Source organism: Cololabis saira, chromosome 1 (genome assembly GCF_033807715.1).
Source record: "Cololabis saira isolate AMF1-May2022 chromosome 1, fColSai1.1, whole genome shotgun sequence".
In the NCBI taxonomy this organism is placed as follows: domain Eukaryota; kingdom Metazoa; phylum Chordata; class Actinopteri; order Beloniformes; family Belonidae; genus Cololabis; species Cololabis saira.
Genome location: NC_084587.1, coordinates 56,391,808 through 56,410,913, shown reverse-complemented (window position 1 = coordinate 56,410,913; position 19,106 = coordinate 56,391,808). Strand labels below are relative to the sequence as shown.

Below are 19,106 nucleotides of genomic sequence, written 5' to 3'. Positions count from 1 at the left end.
CTACCACTGACCACTGATACTAACCCCTACCACTGACCACTGATACTAACCCCTACCACTGACCACTGATACTAACCCCTACAACTGACCACTGATACTAACCCCTACCACTGACCACTGATACTAACCCCTACCACTGACCACTGATACTAACCCCTACCACTGACCAGTCACTGATACTAACCCCTACCACTGATACTAACCCCTACCACTGACCACTGATACTAACCCCTACAACTGACCAGTGATACTAACCCCTACCACTGATACTAACCCCTACCACTGACCACTGATACTAACCCCTACAACTGACCACTGATACTAACCCCTACCACTGACCACTGATACTAACCCCTACCACTGACCACTGATACTAACCCCTACCACTGACCAGTCACTGATACTAACCCCTACCACTGATACTAACCCCTACCACTGACCACTGATACTAACCCCTACCACTGACCACTGATACTAACCCCTACCACTGATACTAACCCCTACCACTGACCACTGATACTAACCCCTACCACTGACCACTGATACTAACCCCTACCACTGACCACTGATACTAACCCCTACCACTGATACTAACCCCTACCACTGACCAGTGATACTAACCCCTACCACTGACCAGTCACTGATACTAACCCCTACCACTGATACTAACCCCTACCACTGACCACTGATACTAACCCCTACCACTGATACTAACCCCTACCACTGACCACTGATACTAACCCCTACCACTGACCACTGATACTAACCCCTACCACTGATACTAACCCCTACCACTGACCACACTGATACTAACCCCTACCACTGACCACTGATACTAACCCCTACAACTGACCACTGATACTAACCCCTACCACTGACCACTGATACTAACCCCTACCACTGACCACTGATACTAACCCCTACCACTGACCACTGATACTAACCCCTACCACTGACCACTGATACTAACCCCTACCACTGACCACTGATACTAACCCCTACCACTGATACTAACCCCTACCACTGACCACTGATACTAACCCCTACCACTGACCACTGATACTAACCCCTACCACTGATACCAACCCCTACCACTGATACTAACCCCTACCACTGACCACTGATACTAACCCCTACAACTGACCACTGATACTAACCCCTACAACTGACCAGTGATACTAACCCCTACAACTGACCAGTGATACTAACCCCTACCACTGACCACTGATACTAACCCCTACCACTGACCACTGATACTAACCCCTACCACTGACCACTGATACTAACCCCTACCACTGACCACTGATACTAACCCCTACCACTGACCACTGATACTAACCCCTACCACTGATACTAACCCCTACCACTGACCAGTGATACTAACCCCTACCACTGACCAGTCACTGATACTAACCCCTACCACTGATACTAACCCCTACCACTGACCACTGATACTAACCCCTACCACTGACCACTGATACTAACCCCTACCACTGATACTAACCCCTACCACTGACCACTGATACTAACCCCTACCACTGACCACACTGATACTAACCCCTACCACTGATACTAACCCCTACCACTGACCACTGATACTAACCCCTACCACTGATACTAACCCCTACCACTGACCACACTGATACTAACCCCTACCACTGACCACTGATACTAACCCCTACCACTGACCAATGATACTAACCCCTACCACTGACCACTGATACTAACCCCTACCACTGATACTAACCCCTACCACTGACCACTGATACTAACCCCTACCACTGACCACTGATACTAACCCCTACAACTGACCACTGATACTAACCCCTACCACTGACCACTGATACTAACCCCTACCACTGACCACTGATACTAACCCCTACCACTGACCAATGATACTAACCCCTACCACTGACCACTGATACTAACCCCTACCACTGACCACTGATACTAACCCCTACCACTGACCACTGATACTAACCCCTACCACTGATACTAACCCCTACCACTGACCACTGATACTAACCCTTACCACTGACCACTGATACTAACCCCTACCACTGATACTAACCCCTACCACTGACCACTGATACTAACCCCTACAACTGACCACTGATACTAACCCCTACCACTGACCAATGATACTAACCCCTACCACTGATACTAACCCCTACCACTGACCACTGATACTAACCCCTACCACTGACCACTGATACTAACCCCTACCACTGACCACTGATACTAACCCCTACACCTGACCACTGATACTAACCCCTACACCTGACCACTGATACTAACCCCTACCACTGATACTAACCCCTACAACTGATACTAACCCCTACCACTGACCACTGATACTAACCCCTACCACTGATACTAACCCCTACCACTGACCACTGATACTAACCCCTACCACTGACCACTGATACTAACCCCTACCACTGACCACTGATACTAACCCCTACCACTGACCACTGATACTAACCCCTACCACTGATACTAACCCCTACCACTGACCACTGATACTAACCCCTACACCTGACCACTGATACTAACCCCTACAACTGACCACTGATACTAACCCCTACCACTGACCACTGATACTAACCCCTACCACTGACCACTGATACTAACCCCTACCACTGACCACTGATACTAACCCCTACCACTGATACTAACCCCTACCACTGACCACTGATACTAACCCCTACCACTGATACTAACCCCTACCACTGACCACTGATACTAACCCCTACCACTGACCACTGATACTAACCCCTACCACTGATACTAACCCCTACCACTGACCACTGATACTAACCCCTACCACTGATACTAACCCCTACCACTGACCACTGATACTAACCCCTACCACTGACCACTGATACTAACCCCTACCACTGACCACTGATACTAACCCCTACCACTGACCACTGATACTAACCCCTACCACTGACCAATGATACTAACCCCTACCACTGACCACTGATACTAACCCCTACCACTGATACTAACCCCTACCACTGACCACTGATACTAACCCCTACCACTGACCACTGATACTAACCCCTACACCTGACCACTGATACTAACCCCTACCACTGACCACTGATACTAACCCCTACCACTGATACTAACCCCTACCACTGACCACTGATACTAACCCCTACCACTGACCACTGATACTAACCCCTACCACTGACCACTGATACTAACCCCTACACCTGACCACTGATACTAACCCCTACCACTGACCACTGATACTAACCCCTACACCTGACCACTGATACTAACCCCTACCACTGACCACTGATACTAACCCCTACCACTGATACTAACCCCTACACCTGACCACTGATACTAACCCCTACCACTGATACTAACCCCTACCACTGACCACTGATACTAACCCCTACCATTGACCACTGATACTAACCCCTACCACTGACCACTGATACTAACCCCTACCACTGACCACTGATACTAACCCCTACCACTGACCACTGATACTAACCCCTACCACTGATACTAACCCCTACCACTGACCAGTCACTGGCCACGGGTACATCATGTTTTTTTAATTCGGAATTAATTATTCCGAATTAAATAATTCAGAATTAAACTATTTTCCTTCAAGCTTACATGGAAATAGTAATTCTGAATTGAGATTTACATGGAAAACACGTTAGATCCTTTATTTAACCTTAAGCGGAATTAGCTTTATCTAATTCCGCTTAAGGTCTGGGGGTTGGGAAGGTTCTGATTGGATAGGGGGCGGACCGGAAGTTACATCTACCGGAAGAAAAACAAACTTAGCTGCTTAATCTATTCGGATTTAAAATCGGAATAAACCAGCCAATTACTTCGGAATTAAGTTTAATTCGGAATGGCCATTTTCATTCGGAATTAGGTGTTTACGTGGTCATTTTTACTCATTTTAAATCTGATTTAATTTTAATTCTGAATTAAAGAGGAATTAAACTTCCCATGTAAACTCACTGACTGATACTTACCCTTCCCACTGACTAACACTAAGACTAGGGTTGCCACCTTTCAGAAATAGAAATAAGGGACAACCCGATCTCAGCAGCGCAGGCGCCAAAACAAAGCCCCAAAACTTCTAAACTGCATAAAAATGTGTTTATTTTATATGTAAAAACAAAATGCTTTGATTTAAAGTTTAAAGTGCTTTAATAGCATTGAACTTGCATGACTGTACAGACAGCAACTGATATATCCTCCTATGCTATGTATGTCCTTCAGCCCAGATGTATAATATACATACAGGTGAAGAATATGGTGTAAAAGTTAATTTATTTCAATAATTCAACTAGAATATGGTGTAAAAGTTAATTTATTTCAATAATTCAACTAGAATATGGTGTAAAAGTTAATCTATTTCAATAATTCAACTAGAATACGGTGTAAAAGTTAACTTATTTCAATAATTCAACTAGAATATGGTGTAAAAGTTACATTTATTTCAATAATTCAACTAGAATATGGTGTAAAAGTTAATTTATTTCAATAATTCAACTAGAATATGGTGTAAAAGTTAATTTATTTCAATAATTCAACTAGAATATGGTGTAAGTTAATTTATTTCAATAGTTCAACTAGAATATGGTGTAAAAGTTAACTTATTTAAATAATTCAACTAGAATATGGTGTAAAAGTTAATTTATTTCAATAATTCAACTAGAATATGGTGTAAAAGTTAATTTATTTCAATAATTCAACTAGAATATGGTGTAAAAGTTAACTTTCAATAATTCAACTAGAATATGGTGTAAAATAGGGGTGGGGAAAAAAATCGATATTGCAATATATTGTTGTGCTCTCTGTTTCAATAAATAATCGATATACTAACGGCAAATATTGATTTTATTACAACACACATAATGGATTTACGCGGTTGTCACCGCACTATTGTTCAAGCTCTGCCCCGCCCGCCCCCGCTGCCCTCGTGAACAAAACAAACATGTCAAAACGGCCGCCTGAGAAACCAGCTCAGAAAATACAGAACGACCGGTTTACTCCGTACAGACAGCGGGCTGAGCAGCACTGTTAATGCCGGAAATTACTTGCTGTTTGAGCCGGTGTTTAAGCTGCCATGTGCGTTAATCTCCGCTCGCACAGACAACCAGCTGCGTTCAGAAACGGACCCCGCTCGCGCTCCACGTGAGGAGAGCGCGTCGTACTGTAATACAAAATTATTCCACCTATTACAGACGCCGTTAAAGTAAATGATCGTCAGTCTTTTTGTGTTATGACGTTTATGCTTTTCACTCTGTAAGTGATCCTCGCTCGTATCCTTCCGTGTCCAGTCAACCGTGTGCTGGGAAAACTTGCAGATCATTGAATCACCAGACACGTTACACACGGACACGGACACACTCAGACACACGCCCACCCGTGCACAACCAGTGTTCAGTTCTTTGGATAGTTCAGCTTAAATTTCAAAATGTTATATTAGTTCAATGAAGTTCATATTATTTATATTTATTATAGCTTGTTTGGTTTCTTCTGTTATTGGATACAGTTTGTCATGACATAAGTGAAAAATGCCTGATGCTTCATGGCAATATGTGTGTTTTTTTATTTTTATTTTTATTTTGCCTTTATTTAACCAGGTCGGTCCCGTTGAGACACAATGACCTCTTTTCCAAGGGAAGCCTGGCCAAGACAGCAGCATAAAAGAAGTTACAAATGCAGACACAAGTCACACAACAAAACAACAATTACAAGGCATAGAAATGACAACACACAGATAAAATACATTTCAAGGGGGAACAGGGCTAAGGCTCTGGATTCACGTTAAAAACAGAAACAAGTACGATAAGAAGCTGCTCCAATTTCTCTCACACGAGTTTTCAGAGCTCCAAGATTGATGAGCTCCTTTAGGTTTAGAGTTTTTTGCAGTGTATTCCAGGAAACAGGTGCAGCTACTTAAAGCAGTGCTTACCAAGTTCTGAGTTAACTTTAGGCACATTTAGTAAATAAAACTCGTTGGAATGTAGGTGGTAGTTGCTCTGGGATTTGGAGAAATAGTTACATAAATAGTGGGGGAGCAGGCCCAGGATAGCTTTGTAAATAAAAATATGCCAATGAATAAAGCGCCGTGCTGCTAATGATGGCCATTCAACTGGGGCATATAGAGTGCAGTGGTGAGTAAGGGCTTTACATCCAGTAACAAACCTTAAGGCACCATGATACACGGTGTCCAGTGAGCGTAGGCAATTTGCAGGGGCATACATATAAAGGAGATCGCCATAATCAAGTACAGGGAGGAAAGTAGCAGCAACCAGCTTTTTCCTAGTAGAAAAAGAAAAACAAGATCTGTGACGGGAAAAAAAATCCCAGTTTCAGTCGTAATCTTTTTACCAGGTTTTCTACATGTGGTTTAAAAGAAAGCCGATCATCGATTAAAATGCCTAGATACTTGTAACAGGTCACAAGTTCAATCTCACAACCTAGTAAGGACAAAATGCTAGAGGGAGACACAGGTACTTTCCTGCCATTGGAAAATATCATCAATTTGGTTTTAGCAGCGTTTAGGACAAGTCTTAGTTCAATGAGCTGACTTTCCATGAGGTTAAAAGCAGTCTGTAAGTTGCCCAGAGCCTCGGCAAGAGTGGAGCCACAACAATATATAACCGTGTCATCAGCATAAAAAAGAAATTTGGCATTTGGGATGTTTCTGCCCAGTGTATTTACATAAATAACGAACAAAATAGTCCCAGAACTGAGCCCTGAGGCACACCGGTGGTAACATTTAACAGTGTGGATGAGGTGCCTTCGAAGTGAACACATTGTTTTCTATTAGACAAATAATTATCAAACCAACCAACGGCCTGCTCAGATAAACCTATGTCAAGCAGTCGTTGCTTCAGAATAGAATGATCGACTGTGTCGAAGGCCTTAGAAAGGTCAACAAAAAGAGCTGTACAAAGTTTCTTATGGTCCAGCCAGTCTATTATGTCATTGGTGAGTTTGAGAGTGGCTGTAGTTGTGCTGTGTTGTTTCCTGAAGCCAGATTGATATGGAGAGAGAATATTGTGAATATGAAGGAAATACTTTAACTGATCGTTTACTAGACCTTCAAGGACCTTCGACAAAATGGATAGCTTGGAGATAGGTCGATAGTTATTTAAACAAGTAGGGTCCCCCCCTTTCAAAAGGAGAAGGACATAAGCGACTTTCCAAATTTCTGGAATACAATTCGTAGTGATTGAGAGATTAAAAAGATATTGGAGGGGTTTGGCGATAAAATCAGCAGCTAACTTTAAAAAATATGGTTCCAGATTATCTGGGCCTGCAGATTTAGTAATGTGTGTGTGTGTGTGTGGTGACAGAATAAATTAGACAGGCTAAAAGGATATTGGAAAAGAAGGGATATTGAAAAGCCTATTTGAGTTATTTATTTCTTAGTTATTTCACAATAATTATTTGTGAAATTATTATTTCACTAGTTATTTTACAGTCATATAATTCAGGCAACAGCGCAAACATTTTTTTTAATAACACTAATCCACATCAATATCGGATCAAATCGAATCAAATGGTGATAATCGATTCTGAATCTTAAGAATCGGATCAATTCTTGACATTTTAATACATACCCAGCCCTAGGAGGCAGTGAGGTACTCTGCAAAATTAAGTTGCTTACTGACTTTTCAGTATTAGAAACAAAGCAGTGCACTGTCCTGGTTTATATAAAACATGTTATTAATGTTCATGCACTTTAATTTGTCCAACTGTACAGTGTTTACATTTACAAGCCAAGGAGACAGTGAGGAAATATACAAATGCACTTTCTTGTATGAAGTTTTGGCATTGAATAAATGCATAACTACAGGTATTTTTTCTTTTTAAGTCCCATATATCGTGATATATCGCTCTTACCGATATATCGATATAACGATATATCGAATATCGAAAATATCGTGATATTATCGATATCCTGGGCCACATATCGCCACAGTATCGAATCGGGACTTACCCATATCGTCCCACCCCTAGTGTAAAAGTGAATTTATTTCAATAATTCAACTTAAAAAAGGTGAAACTAATATATTACCTATTCTTATTACATGCAAAGCAAGATATGTTAAACCTTTATTTGTTATCATTTTGATGATGGAATTGTTTGATTTCATAAAATATTCTCAAATTTATTTTTTATTTGGGGTTTTCATAAATTGTGAGCCATAATCACCAAAATCATAACAAATAAAGGCTTGAAATACCTCACTTTGAATGTAGTGGGGAAATAATATATTTGTTTCACCTTTAGTTAAATTTACTATGAATGACGTTTTGCAATATATTCAAATTTTTCTGACCTTCACCTGTTTATTATGACATCAATAAATAAGAGCATAATATATGTCCGTATTGGTTCAATACGGAACGCAACTTTTAATTCCCAATTCCCACCCCCTACCTGGAGGTGAAGCCTGAGTCCTCCCCGCTGTCTGGCACACACACATATAATAATAATAATAATAATAATAATAATAATAATAATAATAATAATAATAATAATAATAATAATAATAATAATTAATAATAACTAGACACAAAATTCCCTGGAAATTTTGAAGTGCCACGGGACTACTGCCGGATGATTGCGATTTTGATTACATTTCCTATATCAAACCATTCAAAAGTTATTGCAGAAAATAGGAACTATCACATATCGACCAATCAAAAGAAGGGGCGAGGCTAATTTGGCCAATTATGGTCAAGGACTAAAAACCGAGTCCGATGACACCACCCACGACTCTCTATGTCAAACCATTCAAAAGTTATTGCAGAAAATATGGATCGACCAACCAGAAGAAGGGGCGGGGCTTATTTGCACCAATTATGGTCAAGGACCCAAAACCGAGTCCGATGACACCACCCACGACTCTCTATGTCAAACCATTCAAAAGTTATTGCAGAAAATATGGATCGACCAACCAGAAGAAGGGGCGGGGCTTATTTGCACCAATTATGGTCAAGGACCCAAAACCGAGTCCGATGACACCACCCATGACTCTCTATTTCAAACCATTCAAAAGTTATAGCATTTACTGTGGGTTATTTACTGTGTGTGTGTGTGTGTGTGCGTGTGCGTGCGCGTGTGTGTGTGGGGGGGGTGTATATATATATATATATAATAGTAATAATTATATATATATATATATATATACAGTTGTATGAAAAAGTTTGGGCACCCCTGATCATTTTCAAGATTTTCCTTTATAAATCATTGGTTGTTCGGATCAGCAATTTCAGTTAAATATATCATATGGCAGACAAACACAGTGCTATTTGAGAAGTGAAATGAAGTTTATAGGATTTACAGAAAGTGTGCAATAATTACTTAAACAAAAGTAGGCAGGTGCATAAATTTGGGCACCCCAACAGAAAAATTACATCAATATTTAGTAGATCCTCCTTTTGCAGAAATAATAGCCTCTAAACGCTTCCTATAGCTTCCAATGAGGGTCTGGATTCTGGTTGAAGGTATTTTTGACCATTCTTCTTTACAAAACATCTCCAGTTCAATCAGGTTTGATAGTTTCCGAGCATGGACAGCCCGCTTTAAATCACACCACAGATTTTCAATAATATTCAGGTCTGGGGACTGAGATGGCCATTCCAGAACGTTGTACCTGTTCCTCTGCATGAATGCCTTAGTAGACTTTGAGCAGTGTTTAGGGTCGTTGTCTTGTTGAAGTATCCAGCCCCGGCGCAGCTTCAACTTTGTCACTGATTCTTGAACATTGTTGGCAAGAATCTGCTGATACTGACTGGAATCCATGCGACCTTCAACTTTAACGATTGCCAGTACCTGCACTGGCCACACAGCCCCACAGCATGATGGAACCACCACCAAATTTGACTGTGGGTAGCAAGTGTTTGTCTTGGAATTCTGTGTTCTTCTTCCGCCATGCATACCGCCGCTTGTTATGTCCAAATAACTCCATTTTAGTTTCATCAGTCCACAGCACCTTATTCCAAAATGAAGCTGGCTTGTCAAAATGTGCTGTAACAAACCTCAAGCGACTCTGTTTGTGGCGTGTGCGCAGAAAAGGCTTCCGCCGCATTACTCTCCCATACAGCATCTCCTTGTGCAAAGTGCGCTGAATAGTTGAACGATGCACAGTGACACCATCTGCAGCAAGATCATGTTGTAGGTCTTTGGAGCTGGTCTGTGGGTTGACTTGGACTGTTCTCACCATCCTTCGCCTCTGCCTATCTGACATTTTTCTTGGCCTGCCACTCCGGGCTTTAACTAGAACTGTGCCTGTGGTCTTCCATTTCCTCACTATGTTCCTTACAGTGGAAACTGACAGGTGAAATCTCTGAGCTAGCTTTTTGTATCCTTCCCCTAAACCATGATGTTGAACAATCTTGGTTTTCAGGTCATTTGACAGTTGTTTTGAGGCTCCCATGTTGCCACTCTTCTAAGAAGATGCAAAGAGGTGAACAACTTACAACAGGCCACCTTAAATACCCTTTTTCATGATTGGCTTCACCTGTATATGTAGGTGAAGGGTCAATGAACTGAACAAAAAACGGTTGTGTTCCAATAATTAATGCTAAATGTATTCAAATCAATAAAACAACAAGGGTGCCCAAATTTATGCACCTGCCTACTTTTGTTTAAGTAATTATTGCACACTTTCTGTAAATCCTATAAACTTCATTTCACTTCTCAAATAGCACTGTGTTTGTCTGCCATATGATATATTTAACTGAAATTGCTGATCCGAACAACCAATGATTTATAAAGGAAAATCTTGAAAATGATCAAGGGTGCCCAAACTTTTTCATACAACTGTATATATATATATATATATATATATATATATATATATATACCGGCCCCCTGCTGGTGCGTATCTGGAGTTTTTGTCTGAATTTTCAGATTTCCTTTCTGGATTATTGATCAGCAGAGATAAATTCATCATAGTGGGTGATTTTAACATTCATATGGATGTTGAAAGCGATAATCTTAAATTAGCCTTCGATTCTCTTCTAGAATCAATGGGTATCTCACAAAAAGTGGATAAACCGACGCACTGTTTTAATCATACTCTCGATCTCGTTCTCACCTACGGTGTTGAAACTGATGGTCTGTTGGTGTCACCTGTAAACTCCCTTTTATCCGACCATTACTTAATAACGTTTGAATTTAATTTTGTTGATGTTGAAGTGCAAAATAGGAGGTATTATTTTAGCAGATGTTTGTCTGATGAAGTTATTGTTAAATTTAGGGAGGCCATTGCTTATCTTACGACAGTGCGAAATAGTGATGTAGTCGAGGCCAGTGACCTGGGTTCTACCTCTGCAGATGTTGATTTCCTTGCTAGTAACACTGCTGATTTGTTGCATTCAGCTTTAGATGAAGTTGCTCCTTTGAAAAGGAGGGTTTCTAGCCACAGGAGCTTAACTCCCTGGTATAATTCAGATATTCGCATGTTGAAACAAAACGTGCGTAAAATGGAAAGGAAGTGGTACTCTTGTAGGTCTGTAGACTCTCATCGTGAATGGAAAGATATTCTAATAGTATATAAAAAAGCCATTCGCAAAGCCAGAACAGCTTATTATTCAACGTTGATAGAGGATAACAAAAGTAACCCACGTTTTCTGTTCAGCACTGTAGCCAGGCTGACAAAGAGTCACAACTCTGTTGAGCCGTGCATTCCTGCAGCTCTCAGTAGTGAGGACTTTATGGGCTTCTTCAACAGTAAAATCGCGAGAATTAGAGAAGAAATCAACCAGCCGGTTGTAGGTGTTTCTTCAGCTTTAGCGACTTCTCTAGGCTCTGACTTGTCTCTAGACTGTTTTGATCCTATAGACCTCCCTGAGCTGACTTCACTCGTTAATAGAGCTAAGTCAACCACATGTATGTTAGACCCCATCCCGACTCGACTATTCAAACATATTTTTTCTCTTATTGGTACGACAATACTGGACCAAATTAACTTATCCCTAAGTTTAGGATATGTACCACAGGTTTTCAAAGTCGCAGTAATTAAACCTTTACTTAAAAAACCTTCTCTTGACCCAGACACCTTAGCTAATTATAGACCAATTTCCAACCTTCCATTTGTGTCTAAAATTCTGGAAAAGGCAGTTTCAAGCCAGTTATGTGACTATTTGTATAGAAATGATCTGTTTGAAGTCTTTCAGTCAGGGTTCAGAATGCATCATAGCACAGAGACAGCACTGGTTCGAGTCACGAATGACCTCCTTATGGCCTCAGATAAGGGATTAGTGTCCATACTGGTTCTACTGGACCTCAGTGCTGCTTTTGACACTATAGATCATGGCATTTTACTGCACAGGTTAGAGCATGTTGTTGGGATTAAAGGGACAGCTCTACGTTGGTTTAAATCATATCTATCTGACAGGTTCCAGTTTGTTCATGTACATGAGGTTTCTTCAGAACAGTCAAGGGTCTGTTATGGTGTTCCGCAGGGTTCAGTGCTAGGGCCAATCTTGTTCAGTTTATACATGCAGCCGTTGGGAAGTATAATCCAGAATCACGGCATACACTTTCATTGCTATGCTGATGATACGCAGCTCTATTTGTCTATGAAGCCGGATGAAACAGAACCGTTAGTTAAACTTCAGGCATGTCTTAGGGACATCAAGGACTGGATGTCCAGAAATTTCCTGCTTCTAAATTCAGATAAAACAGAGGTTATCATTCTTGGTCCAGAGCATTTTAGGAAGGGATTAGATGGTGTTGCGATGGCTTCCAGTGCAACTGTGAGAAATCTTGGTGTTATTTTCGATCAGGATTTGTCGTTTAAACCATATGTCAATCAGGTTTGTAAAATAGCCTTTTTCCATCTCCGTAATATTGCAAAGATTAGGAAAATCCTCTCACAGAGTGATGCAGAAAAACTAGTTCATGCGTTTGTATCTTCCAGACTAGATTACTGTAATGTGTTGTTAGCAGGATGTCCAAGTAATTTGCTGAATAGGCTCCAGCTGATCCAAAATGCAGCAGCACGAGTACTGACAGGAATTAGCAGGAGAGACCACGTCTCTCCAGTGTTAGCGTCGCTCCATTGGTTACCCGTAAAATTCAGAATCCAATTTAAAATTTTATTACTTGCGTATAAAGCCCAAAACGGCTTAGCTCCGCATTATTTGCAAGACCTGATAGTGCCTTATGTTCCTGTCAGAGCTCTCCGTTCTCAGAGTGCAGGTTTACTCGTAGTTCCTAGAGTATCTAAATGTAGATTTGGAGGGCGGGCGTTCTGCTATCAGGCGCCACTACTATGGAACCAACTTCCAATCTGGGTTAAGGGGGCTGACACCACCTCCACCTTTAAAACTAAACTTAAAACATTTCTGTTTAGTAAAGCCTATAGTTAGTGTTTAGTAAACCTCTAGCTGGTGTTGGTAAATCTCTAGGTAGTGTAAACTTTAGTGTGTCAGAGTCGCTCCTGTGGTTTCTTGTGCTGGCCCCCCCTTCTCCTCCCTTTTCTCTCTTTTGTCCATGTTGCAGCATCCTTTGCCGGACACCGGAACCTGCAGTGTGGGAGTGAGGGGGGCAGGGTAACGGCCCCTTTTGGGCGGGGGAGAATGTTCGTCCCTCAAGACTCCTCTCCCTGGCCCTGCCCCTTCTCAACCTTTCCCCGACCCTGCACCCCAACCTGGGACTTGATGATTGGGCCGGAGCTTCGGGAGCTGCGTGCTGGCCTGCGGTCCCCACCCCTGGTCATCCCGTTGCTGGCCCCCCCTTCTCCTCCCTTTTCTCTCTTTTGTCCTGCAGGTGGCCGTGGGTGGCTTGTAGCTTGCATTACGGAGCACAAGTCTTTTCCTGACCCTGCACCCCAACCTGGGACTTGCTGATTGAGCCGGAGCTTCGGGAGCTGTGTGCTGGCCTGCGGTCCCCACCCCCGGTCATCCCGTTGCTGCTTCCACCTGCCTGCTGTGCTGTTGCCGTCCCTGACCCACCAGTCTGGCCCTCGGCAGGAGGGTCCCCCCTGATGAGCCTGGTCCTGCTCAAGGTTTCTTCCCTCCTAAAGGGGAGTTTTTCCTTGCCACTGTTTGGCTTAAGGTTTTTCTCCCACTAGGGGAGTTTTTACCTGCCATTGTTTATGTAATAACTGCTCGGGGGTCATGTTCTGGGTATGGGTCTCTGTAAAGCGTCTAGAGACAACTCTGTTGTATTAGACGCTATATAAATAAAATTGAATTGAATTGAATTGAATATATATATATATATATATACCATGAACCGGTTCCCAGCTGAGGCTGCAGGACTGGGGGTCGGCTAAGGTCAAAAGGTCAGGGGTCAGATTTCTCCATTTTCCAGGTTAAAGTATATGAAGTCTGTACTGACTGAGTCATGTGACCAGTTCTGGCTCAGGCAATGAGTCAGCAGCTGAGCTCTGGTTGCCCCGGCAACAAGAACCTCTTTTCAGAACGTTCCGGTTTGGCTGTGAGAAAAACCCAGATTTTGGCTTCTGACAAGGTCTCAAATAACTCAGATTTGCCGTAGCTCGTAGCCGAAAAACGAAAACATCGTGAGAGACACAAAAGCCGGCAGATTCTGACAATCTTAATTTTATTCAGATATTCCTTAAAATGAGTGAGTAAGCTCAGTGCGAAGACAGAGTGAGATTTTTTTGAAGAAAACTTTTGACTACATTACAGCCAATGGAGACCGAGGCAGGTATTGGCGGTGCTCTAGCCCCCGCCGTTTAAATTTTGTGCATACCCCGCCTGTCAAAGTCACATTTTATGAATCCCAACACCTATGTCTACATTCTGACCAAAAATTATTTGTCCCTTTTTACGGTTTGGCTGTGAACTTGAGTTACAAATAAAAATTCAGGTTCATTTTTTATTGTTTCTCGCACTCTAGCCAATTCAATTCAATTCAATTCAATTTTATTTATATAGCGTCTAATACAACAGAGTTGTCTCTAGACGCTTTACAGAGACCCATACCCAGAACATGACCCCCGAGCAGTTATTACATAAACAATGGCAGGTAAAAACTCCCCTAGTGGGAGAAAAACCTTAAGCCAAACAGTGGCAAGGAAAAACTCCCCTTTAGGAGGGAAGAAACCTTGAGCAGGACCAGGCTCATCAGGGGGGACCCTCCTGCCGAGGGCCAGACTGGTGGGTCAGGGACGGCAACAGCACAGCAGGCAGGTGGAAGCAGCAACGGGATGACCGGGGGTGGGGACCGCAGGCCAGCACACAGCTCCCGAAGCTCCGGCCCAATCAGCAAGTCCCAGGTTGGGGTGCAGGGTCAGGAAAAGACTTGTGCTCCGTAATGCAAGCTACAAGCCACCCACGGCCACCTGCAGGACAAAAGAGAGAAAAGGGAGGAGAAGGGGGGGCCAGCAACGGGATGACCAGGGGTGGGGACCGCAGGCCAGCACGCAGCTCCCGAAGCTCCGGCCCAATCATCAAGTCCCAGGTTGGGGTGCAGGGTCGGGGAAGGGTTGAAAAGGGGCAGGGCCAAGGAGAGGAGTCTTGAGGGACGAACATTCTCCCCCGCCCAAAAGGGGCCGTTACCCTGCCCCCCTCACTCCCACACTGCAGGTTCCGGTGTCCGGCAAAGGATGCTGCAACATGGACAAAAGAGAGAAAAGGGAGGAGAAGGGGGGGCCAGCACAAGAAACCACAGGAGCGACTCTGACACACTAAAAGTTTACACTACCTAGAGATTTACCAACACCAGCTAGAGGTTTACTAAACACTAACTATAGGCTTTACTAAACAGAAAGGTTTTAAGTTTAGTTTTAAAGGTGGAGGTGGTGTCAGCCCCCTTAACCCAGATTGGAAGTTGGTTCCATAGTAGTGGCGCCTGATAGCAGAACGCCCGCCCTCCAAATCTACATTTAGATACTCTAGGAACTACGAGTAAACCTGCACTCTGAGAACGGAGAGCTCTGACAGGAACATAAGGCACTATCAGGTCTTGCAAATAATGCGGAGCTAAGCCAATGACAGCAGCACTCTAGATTTGGCAAAAAAGTGATTTCCAGTTCCCGCTTGAGTGCTCATATCTTGAAAAATGTACATCTTAGGAAAAAACTGTTTGGGGTTTGGAGAGAGAAGAGAAGTTTTCCTCTGTTTTGAAGTTTGAATGACATGTCTACGTTTAAGTATGAGAAAGTCAGGTGACTCAGAAAAAAGGTGAATTTTGGCTTTTTTTTTTTACTTTTTCCCATCCACTTTGAATGGGTTTTTTTGGCTGTTTTTTGGGGAATAACTTGGGGAAAAATGGCAATTTCAACACCAAAAGTCATAGCACACTATTCCCGATTGAGACACGTTTTGATATATGATTCGCCTGGGTCCTCCGAAATCTGTAGGAGGAGTAGCAAACCGAAATCTGGCCGGAAAATGAAAATAAATAAATAAATAAACACGCAGGATAACAATAGTGCGCCAGAGGCACTCCTCCTCCTCCATTGCTATGGCATGGCTATGGAGGAGGCGTGCCCTGGCACTAATAACATATAAAGATCTGGGCCCAGAGCGCAGCAGGTCCTGTTGTCCCGCCACAAAGATTTAGCTGGCCTTAATGTTTCCTGTGTTTTATTTTGTTCATTATTGTTAAATGTAGTGTTGATGTGTGTGTGACAGACGTGTGTATGGGGCGTTAATGAAAATGTGGGACAAATCGCGTCCCGTATTAGTTCAATACGGGACGCAACATTTTTTTCTCAATTCCGTATTTTACGGGACGGTTGGCAACCCTAACTAAGCCCTCCCTCTAACCAATGACTGACATTAATTCCTCCCACTGTCCCTTTCCCCCTCTGACTGACTAGCTATGCCGAGCAGGATCACATATGTTTCAGGTAGCTGATCAGCAGGTGTATTGATCCTCTGCGGTTCGGGACCAGCTGACATAGAAGGAAATGATTGACAGGTTTAGGCTCCTCTGACCATGTTTCTCCTCTCCTCTCCTCAGCCTGCGATAGCATCTTTGCTGTCGTCTCTCTGCCTCACGGCCCACGTTAGTATGACCCTCCTGGCGCTCCATACCCATCTGCACCCGAGCAACACCCCTGTCAACCCCTGACACGTGTCAGTCCCCAGTCCCCCATCCCCCGTCCCCCGTCCCACACCAGAACCGGTGCTGGGCGGGAAACACTGGGATTCCTCAGTGGTTTCATCTGCAGTCAAGTTCACCCTCCTTCACTTTTACCTGTCAGGATACAAACACTCATCTGGTCCTTACAGGTGTGAACATTCACTAAATTTAACCTTAAAAAAAACACATTTTACACCAGGTTATTTGGTTAAAAAAAAAAAAGTCAAAAGGATGGTGTAAAATAAAGCAGAGGTACCACCCAGCATTGATCCGATGTCATCAATCAGACTGATCAGATCTAGCATCACATCACAGCAACAGTCTGTTTCCATGGCAACCATCAGCTCTTTGTGAGTGTGTTAAAGGGAAACACGGCTTCATTACTGGGATGATGGGGACTGGCATCTTGTGACGTGCAATGCATTCTGGGTTGTTTACCTGCCACTAGACACACCCCTGTGAACACTGATTGGAGGAAATAGATGAGAAGCACCTGGTGACTACAGATGGTTTTAAAGTTACTTAAAATAGGATCAAGGTTTCCCTCAGAGCCCGACTTGGACCACAATCCGGACCGGACTGGACCCGACTCGGGCCGGACACGCAGTACTGGAGTTGAGGGGGGATGAGGGGGGATGGCATCCCCCCCTGAAATAAAAACAGTCCAAATCATCCCCCCTGAAATAAAAACAGTCCAAATCATCCCCCCCTGAAATAAAAACAGTCCAAATCATCCCCCCTGAAATAAAAACGGTCCAAATCATCCCCCCTGAAATAAAAACGGTCCAAATCATCCCGCCTGTGAAACTGCCATCGAAACTGCCATCCCTCCTTTCCATCCCTTATGTCATTTCATCAATGAATGTGGTTTTACTGCTATTTCAACATTTAGAGTCATCACCAGAAAAATAACTTATTTGACAATTTTCACCTGTTTCAAGTAAATTTTCACTTGAAATAAGTAGAAAAATCTGCCAGTGGGACAAGATTTATCTTCTCATTACAAGCAAAAAAATCTTGTTCCACTGGCAGATTTTTCTACTTATTTTAAGTGAAAATCTACTTGAAACAGGTGAAAATTGTTGTTTTTTCCAGTGATGAGTCTTGTTTTAAGTGTAATGAGATTTATTTTACTAAAATGAGACATTTTAACTAGAAATAAGACAAATATTCTTGTTAAGATTGTGAGTTTTTGCAGTGATCCATGTTACTTATCCTGTGAAGGACAGAGTCATATTGATAAGTTCAGAAAAGTGTTTTTTATTGTTGTGTTTTGATGTATTTGATGTAAGCCCAGTGGATATTTAAAGCTTACAGACGGCTGCATTTAACTGCTGCTATGTCATTCCTGCAGTATTTCTGCAGCTGTTTTGGTCAGTGCTATTGTTTGTAATATATTATATTATTTGTAATCAGCACAAATTATCTGTCCCCATATGATCAAATCCACCATCCCCCCTGATTTTTTTTTTACAACTCGAGTACTGCGGACATGTGTCGGGACCCGACTCGGTCCGGGCACCAGTACGGGTCCGAGCACGTGTCCGGCCCGAGTCGGGTCAGACGCCTGGCCCGGCCCGGCCCGGCCCGGCCCGGAGGCTGGAAGGTGTCACTATCCTGACCGTGTTCTGTTGCAATACTATAAAAGCAACAAAGATCCTAACAGATGGAGACGAGTCCCCACTGGCCGGCGTTCCCTTGAGTAATTCCAGGTCACCTGACTGCCGTTGGGCCAATGAGCTTCCAGGAGGCGTGTCTTGTGCCGGGTCCGGTGTGTGGTCTCGGCGTGTCTTGTGCCGGGTCCAGTGCGTGGTCCCAGCTGTGTCTGGACCTCTGATGATGCTTGTGTTCCAGGGTCGTCCTCCGTGTCCTCCATGGTCAGCTTCAGCCGGGGTTCTGAGGACGTCCCCGTCCCTCCCCCGGTTCCTCCCAGACGCCGTCCAGAGTCTGCGCCGTCAGAGTCCTCCCCCTCCAAGGTACCGCCATCACGACATCATCATGACATCATCATGACATCATCACTCTC

General features: G+C 43.2%; 1 protein-coding gene across 9 annotated transcripts in view; it reads left to right on the top strand.

The window, feature by feature from the left end:
* Positions 1–19,106, top strand: part of LOC133449012 (son of sevenless homolog 1-like) — a 211,294-nt gene that overhangs the window by 121,403 nt on the left and 70,785 nt on the right. For 5 of the 9 annotated variants that reach the window (XM_061728110.1, XM_061728132.1, XM_061728102.1 and 2 more), the window contains 2 exons: positions 16,958–17,002; positions 18,935–19,056. The exons of 2 other annotated variants lie outside the window; for them this stretch is intronic. In XM_061728110.1, the coding sequence (XP_061584094.1) occupies positions 16,958–17,002; positions 18,935–19,056 (167 nt within the window). Of the gene's footprint in view, positions 1–16,957; positions 17,765–18,934; positions 19,057–19,106 lie in introns of those variants that run through there. 2 more of the 9 variants (XM_061728093.1, XM_061728150.1) reach the window with 2 other exon arrangements.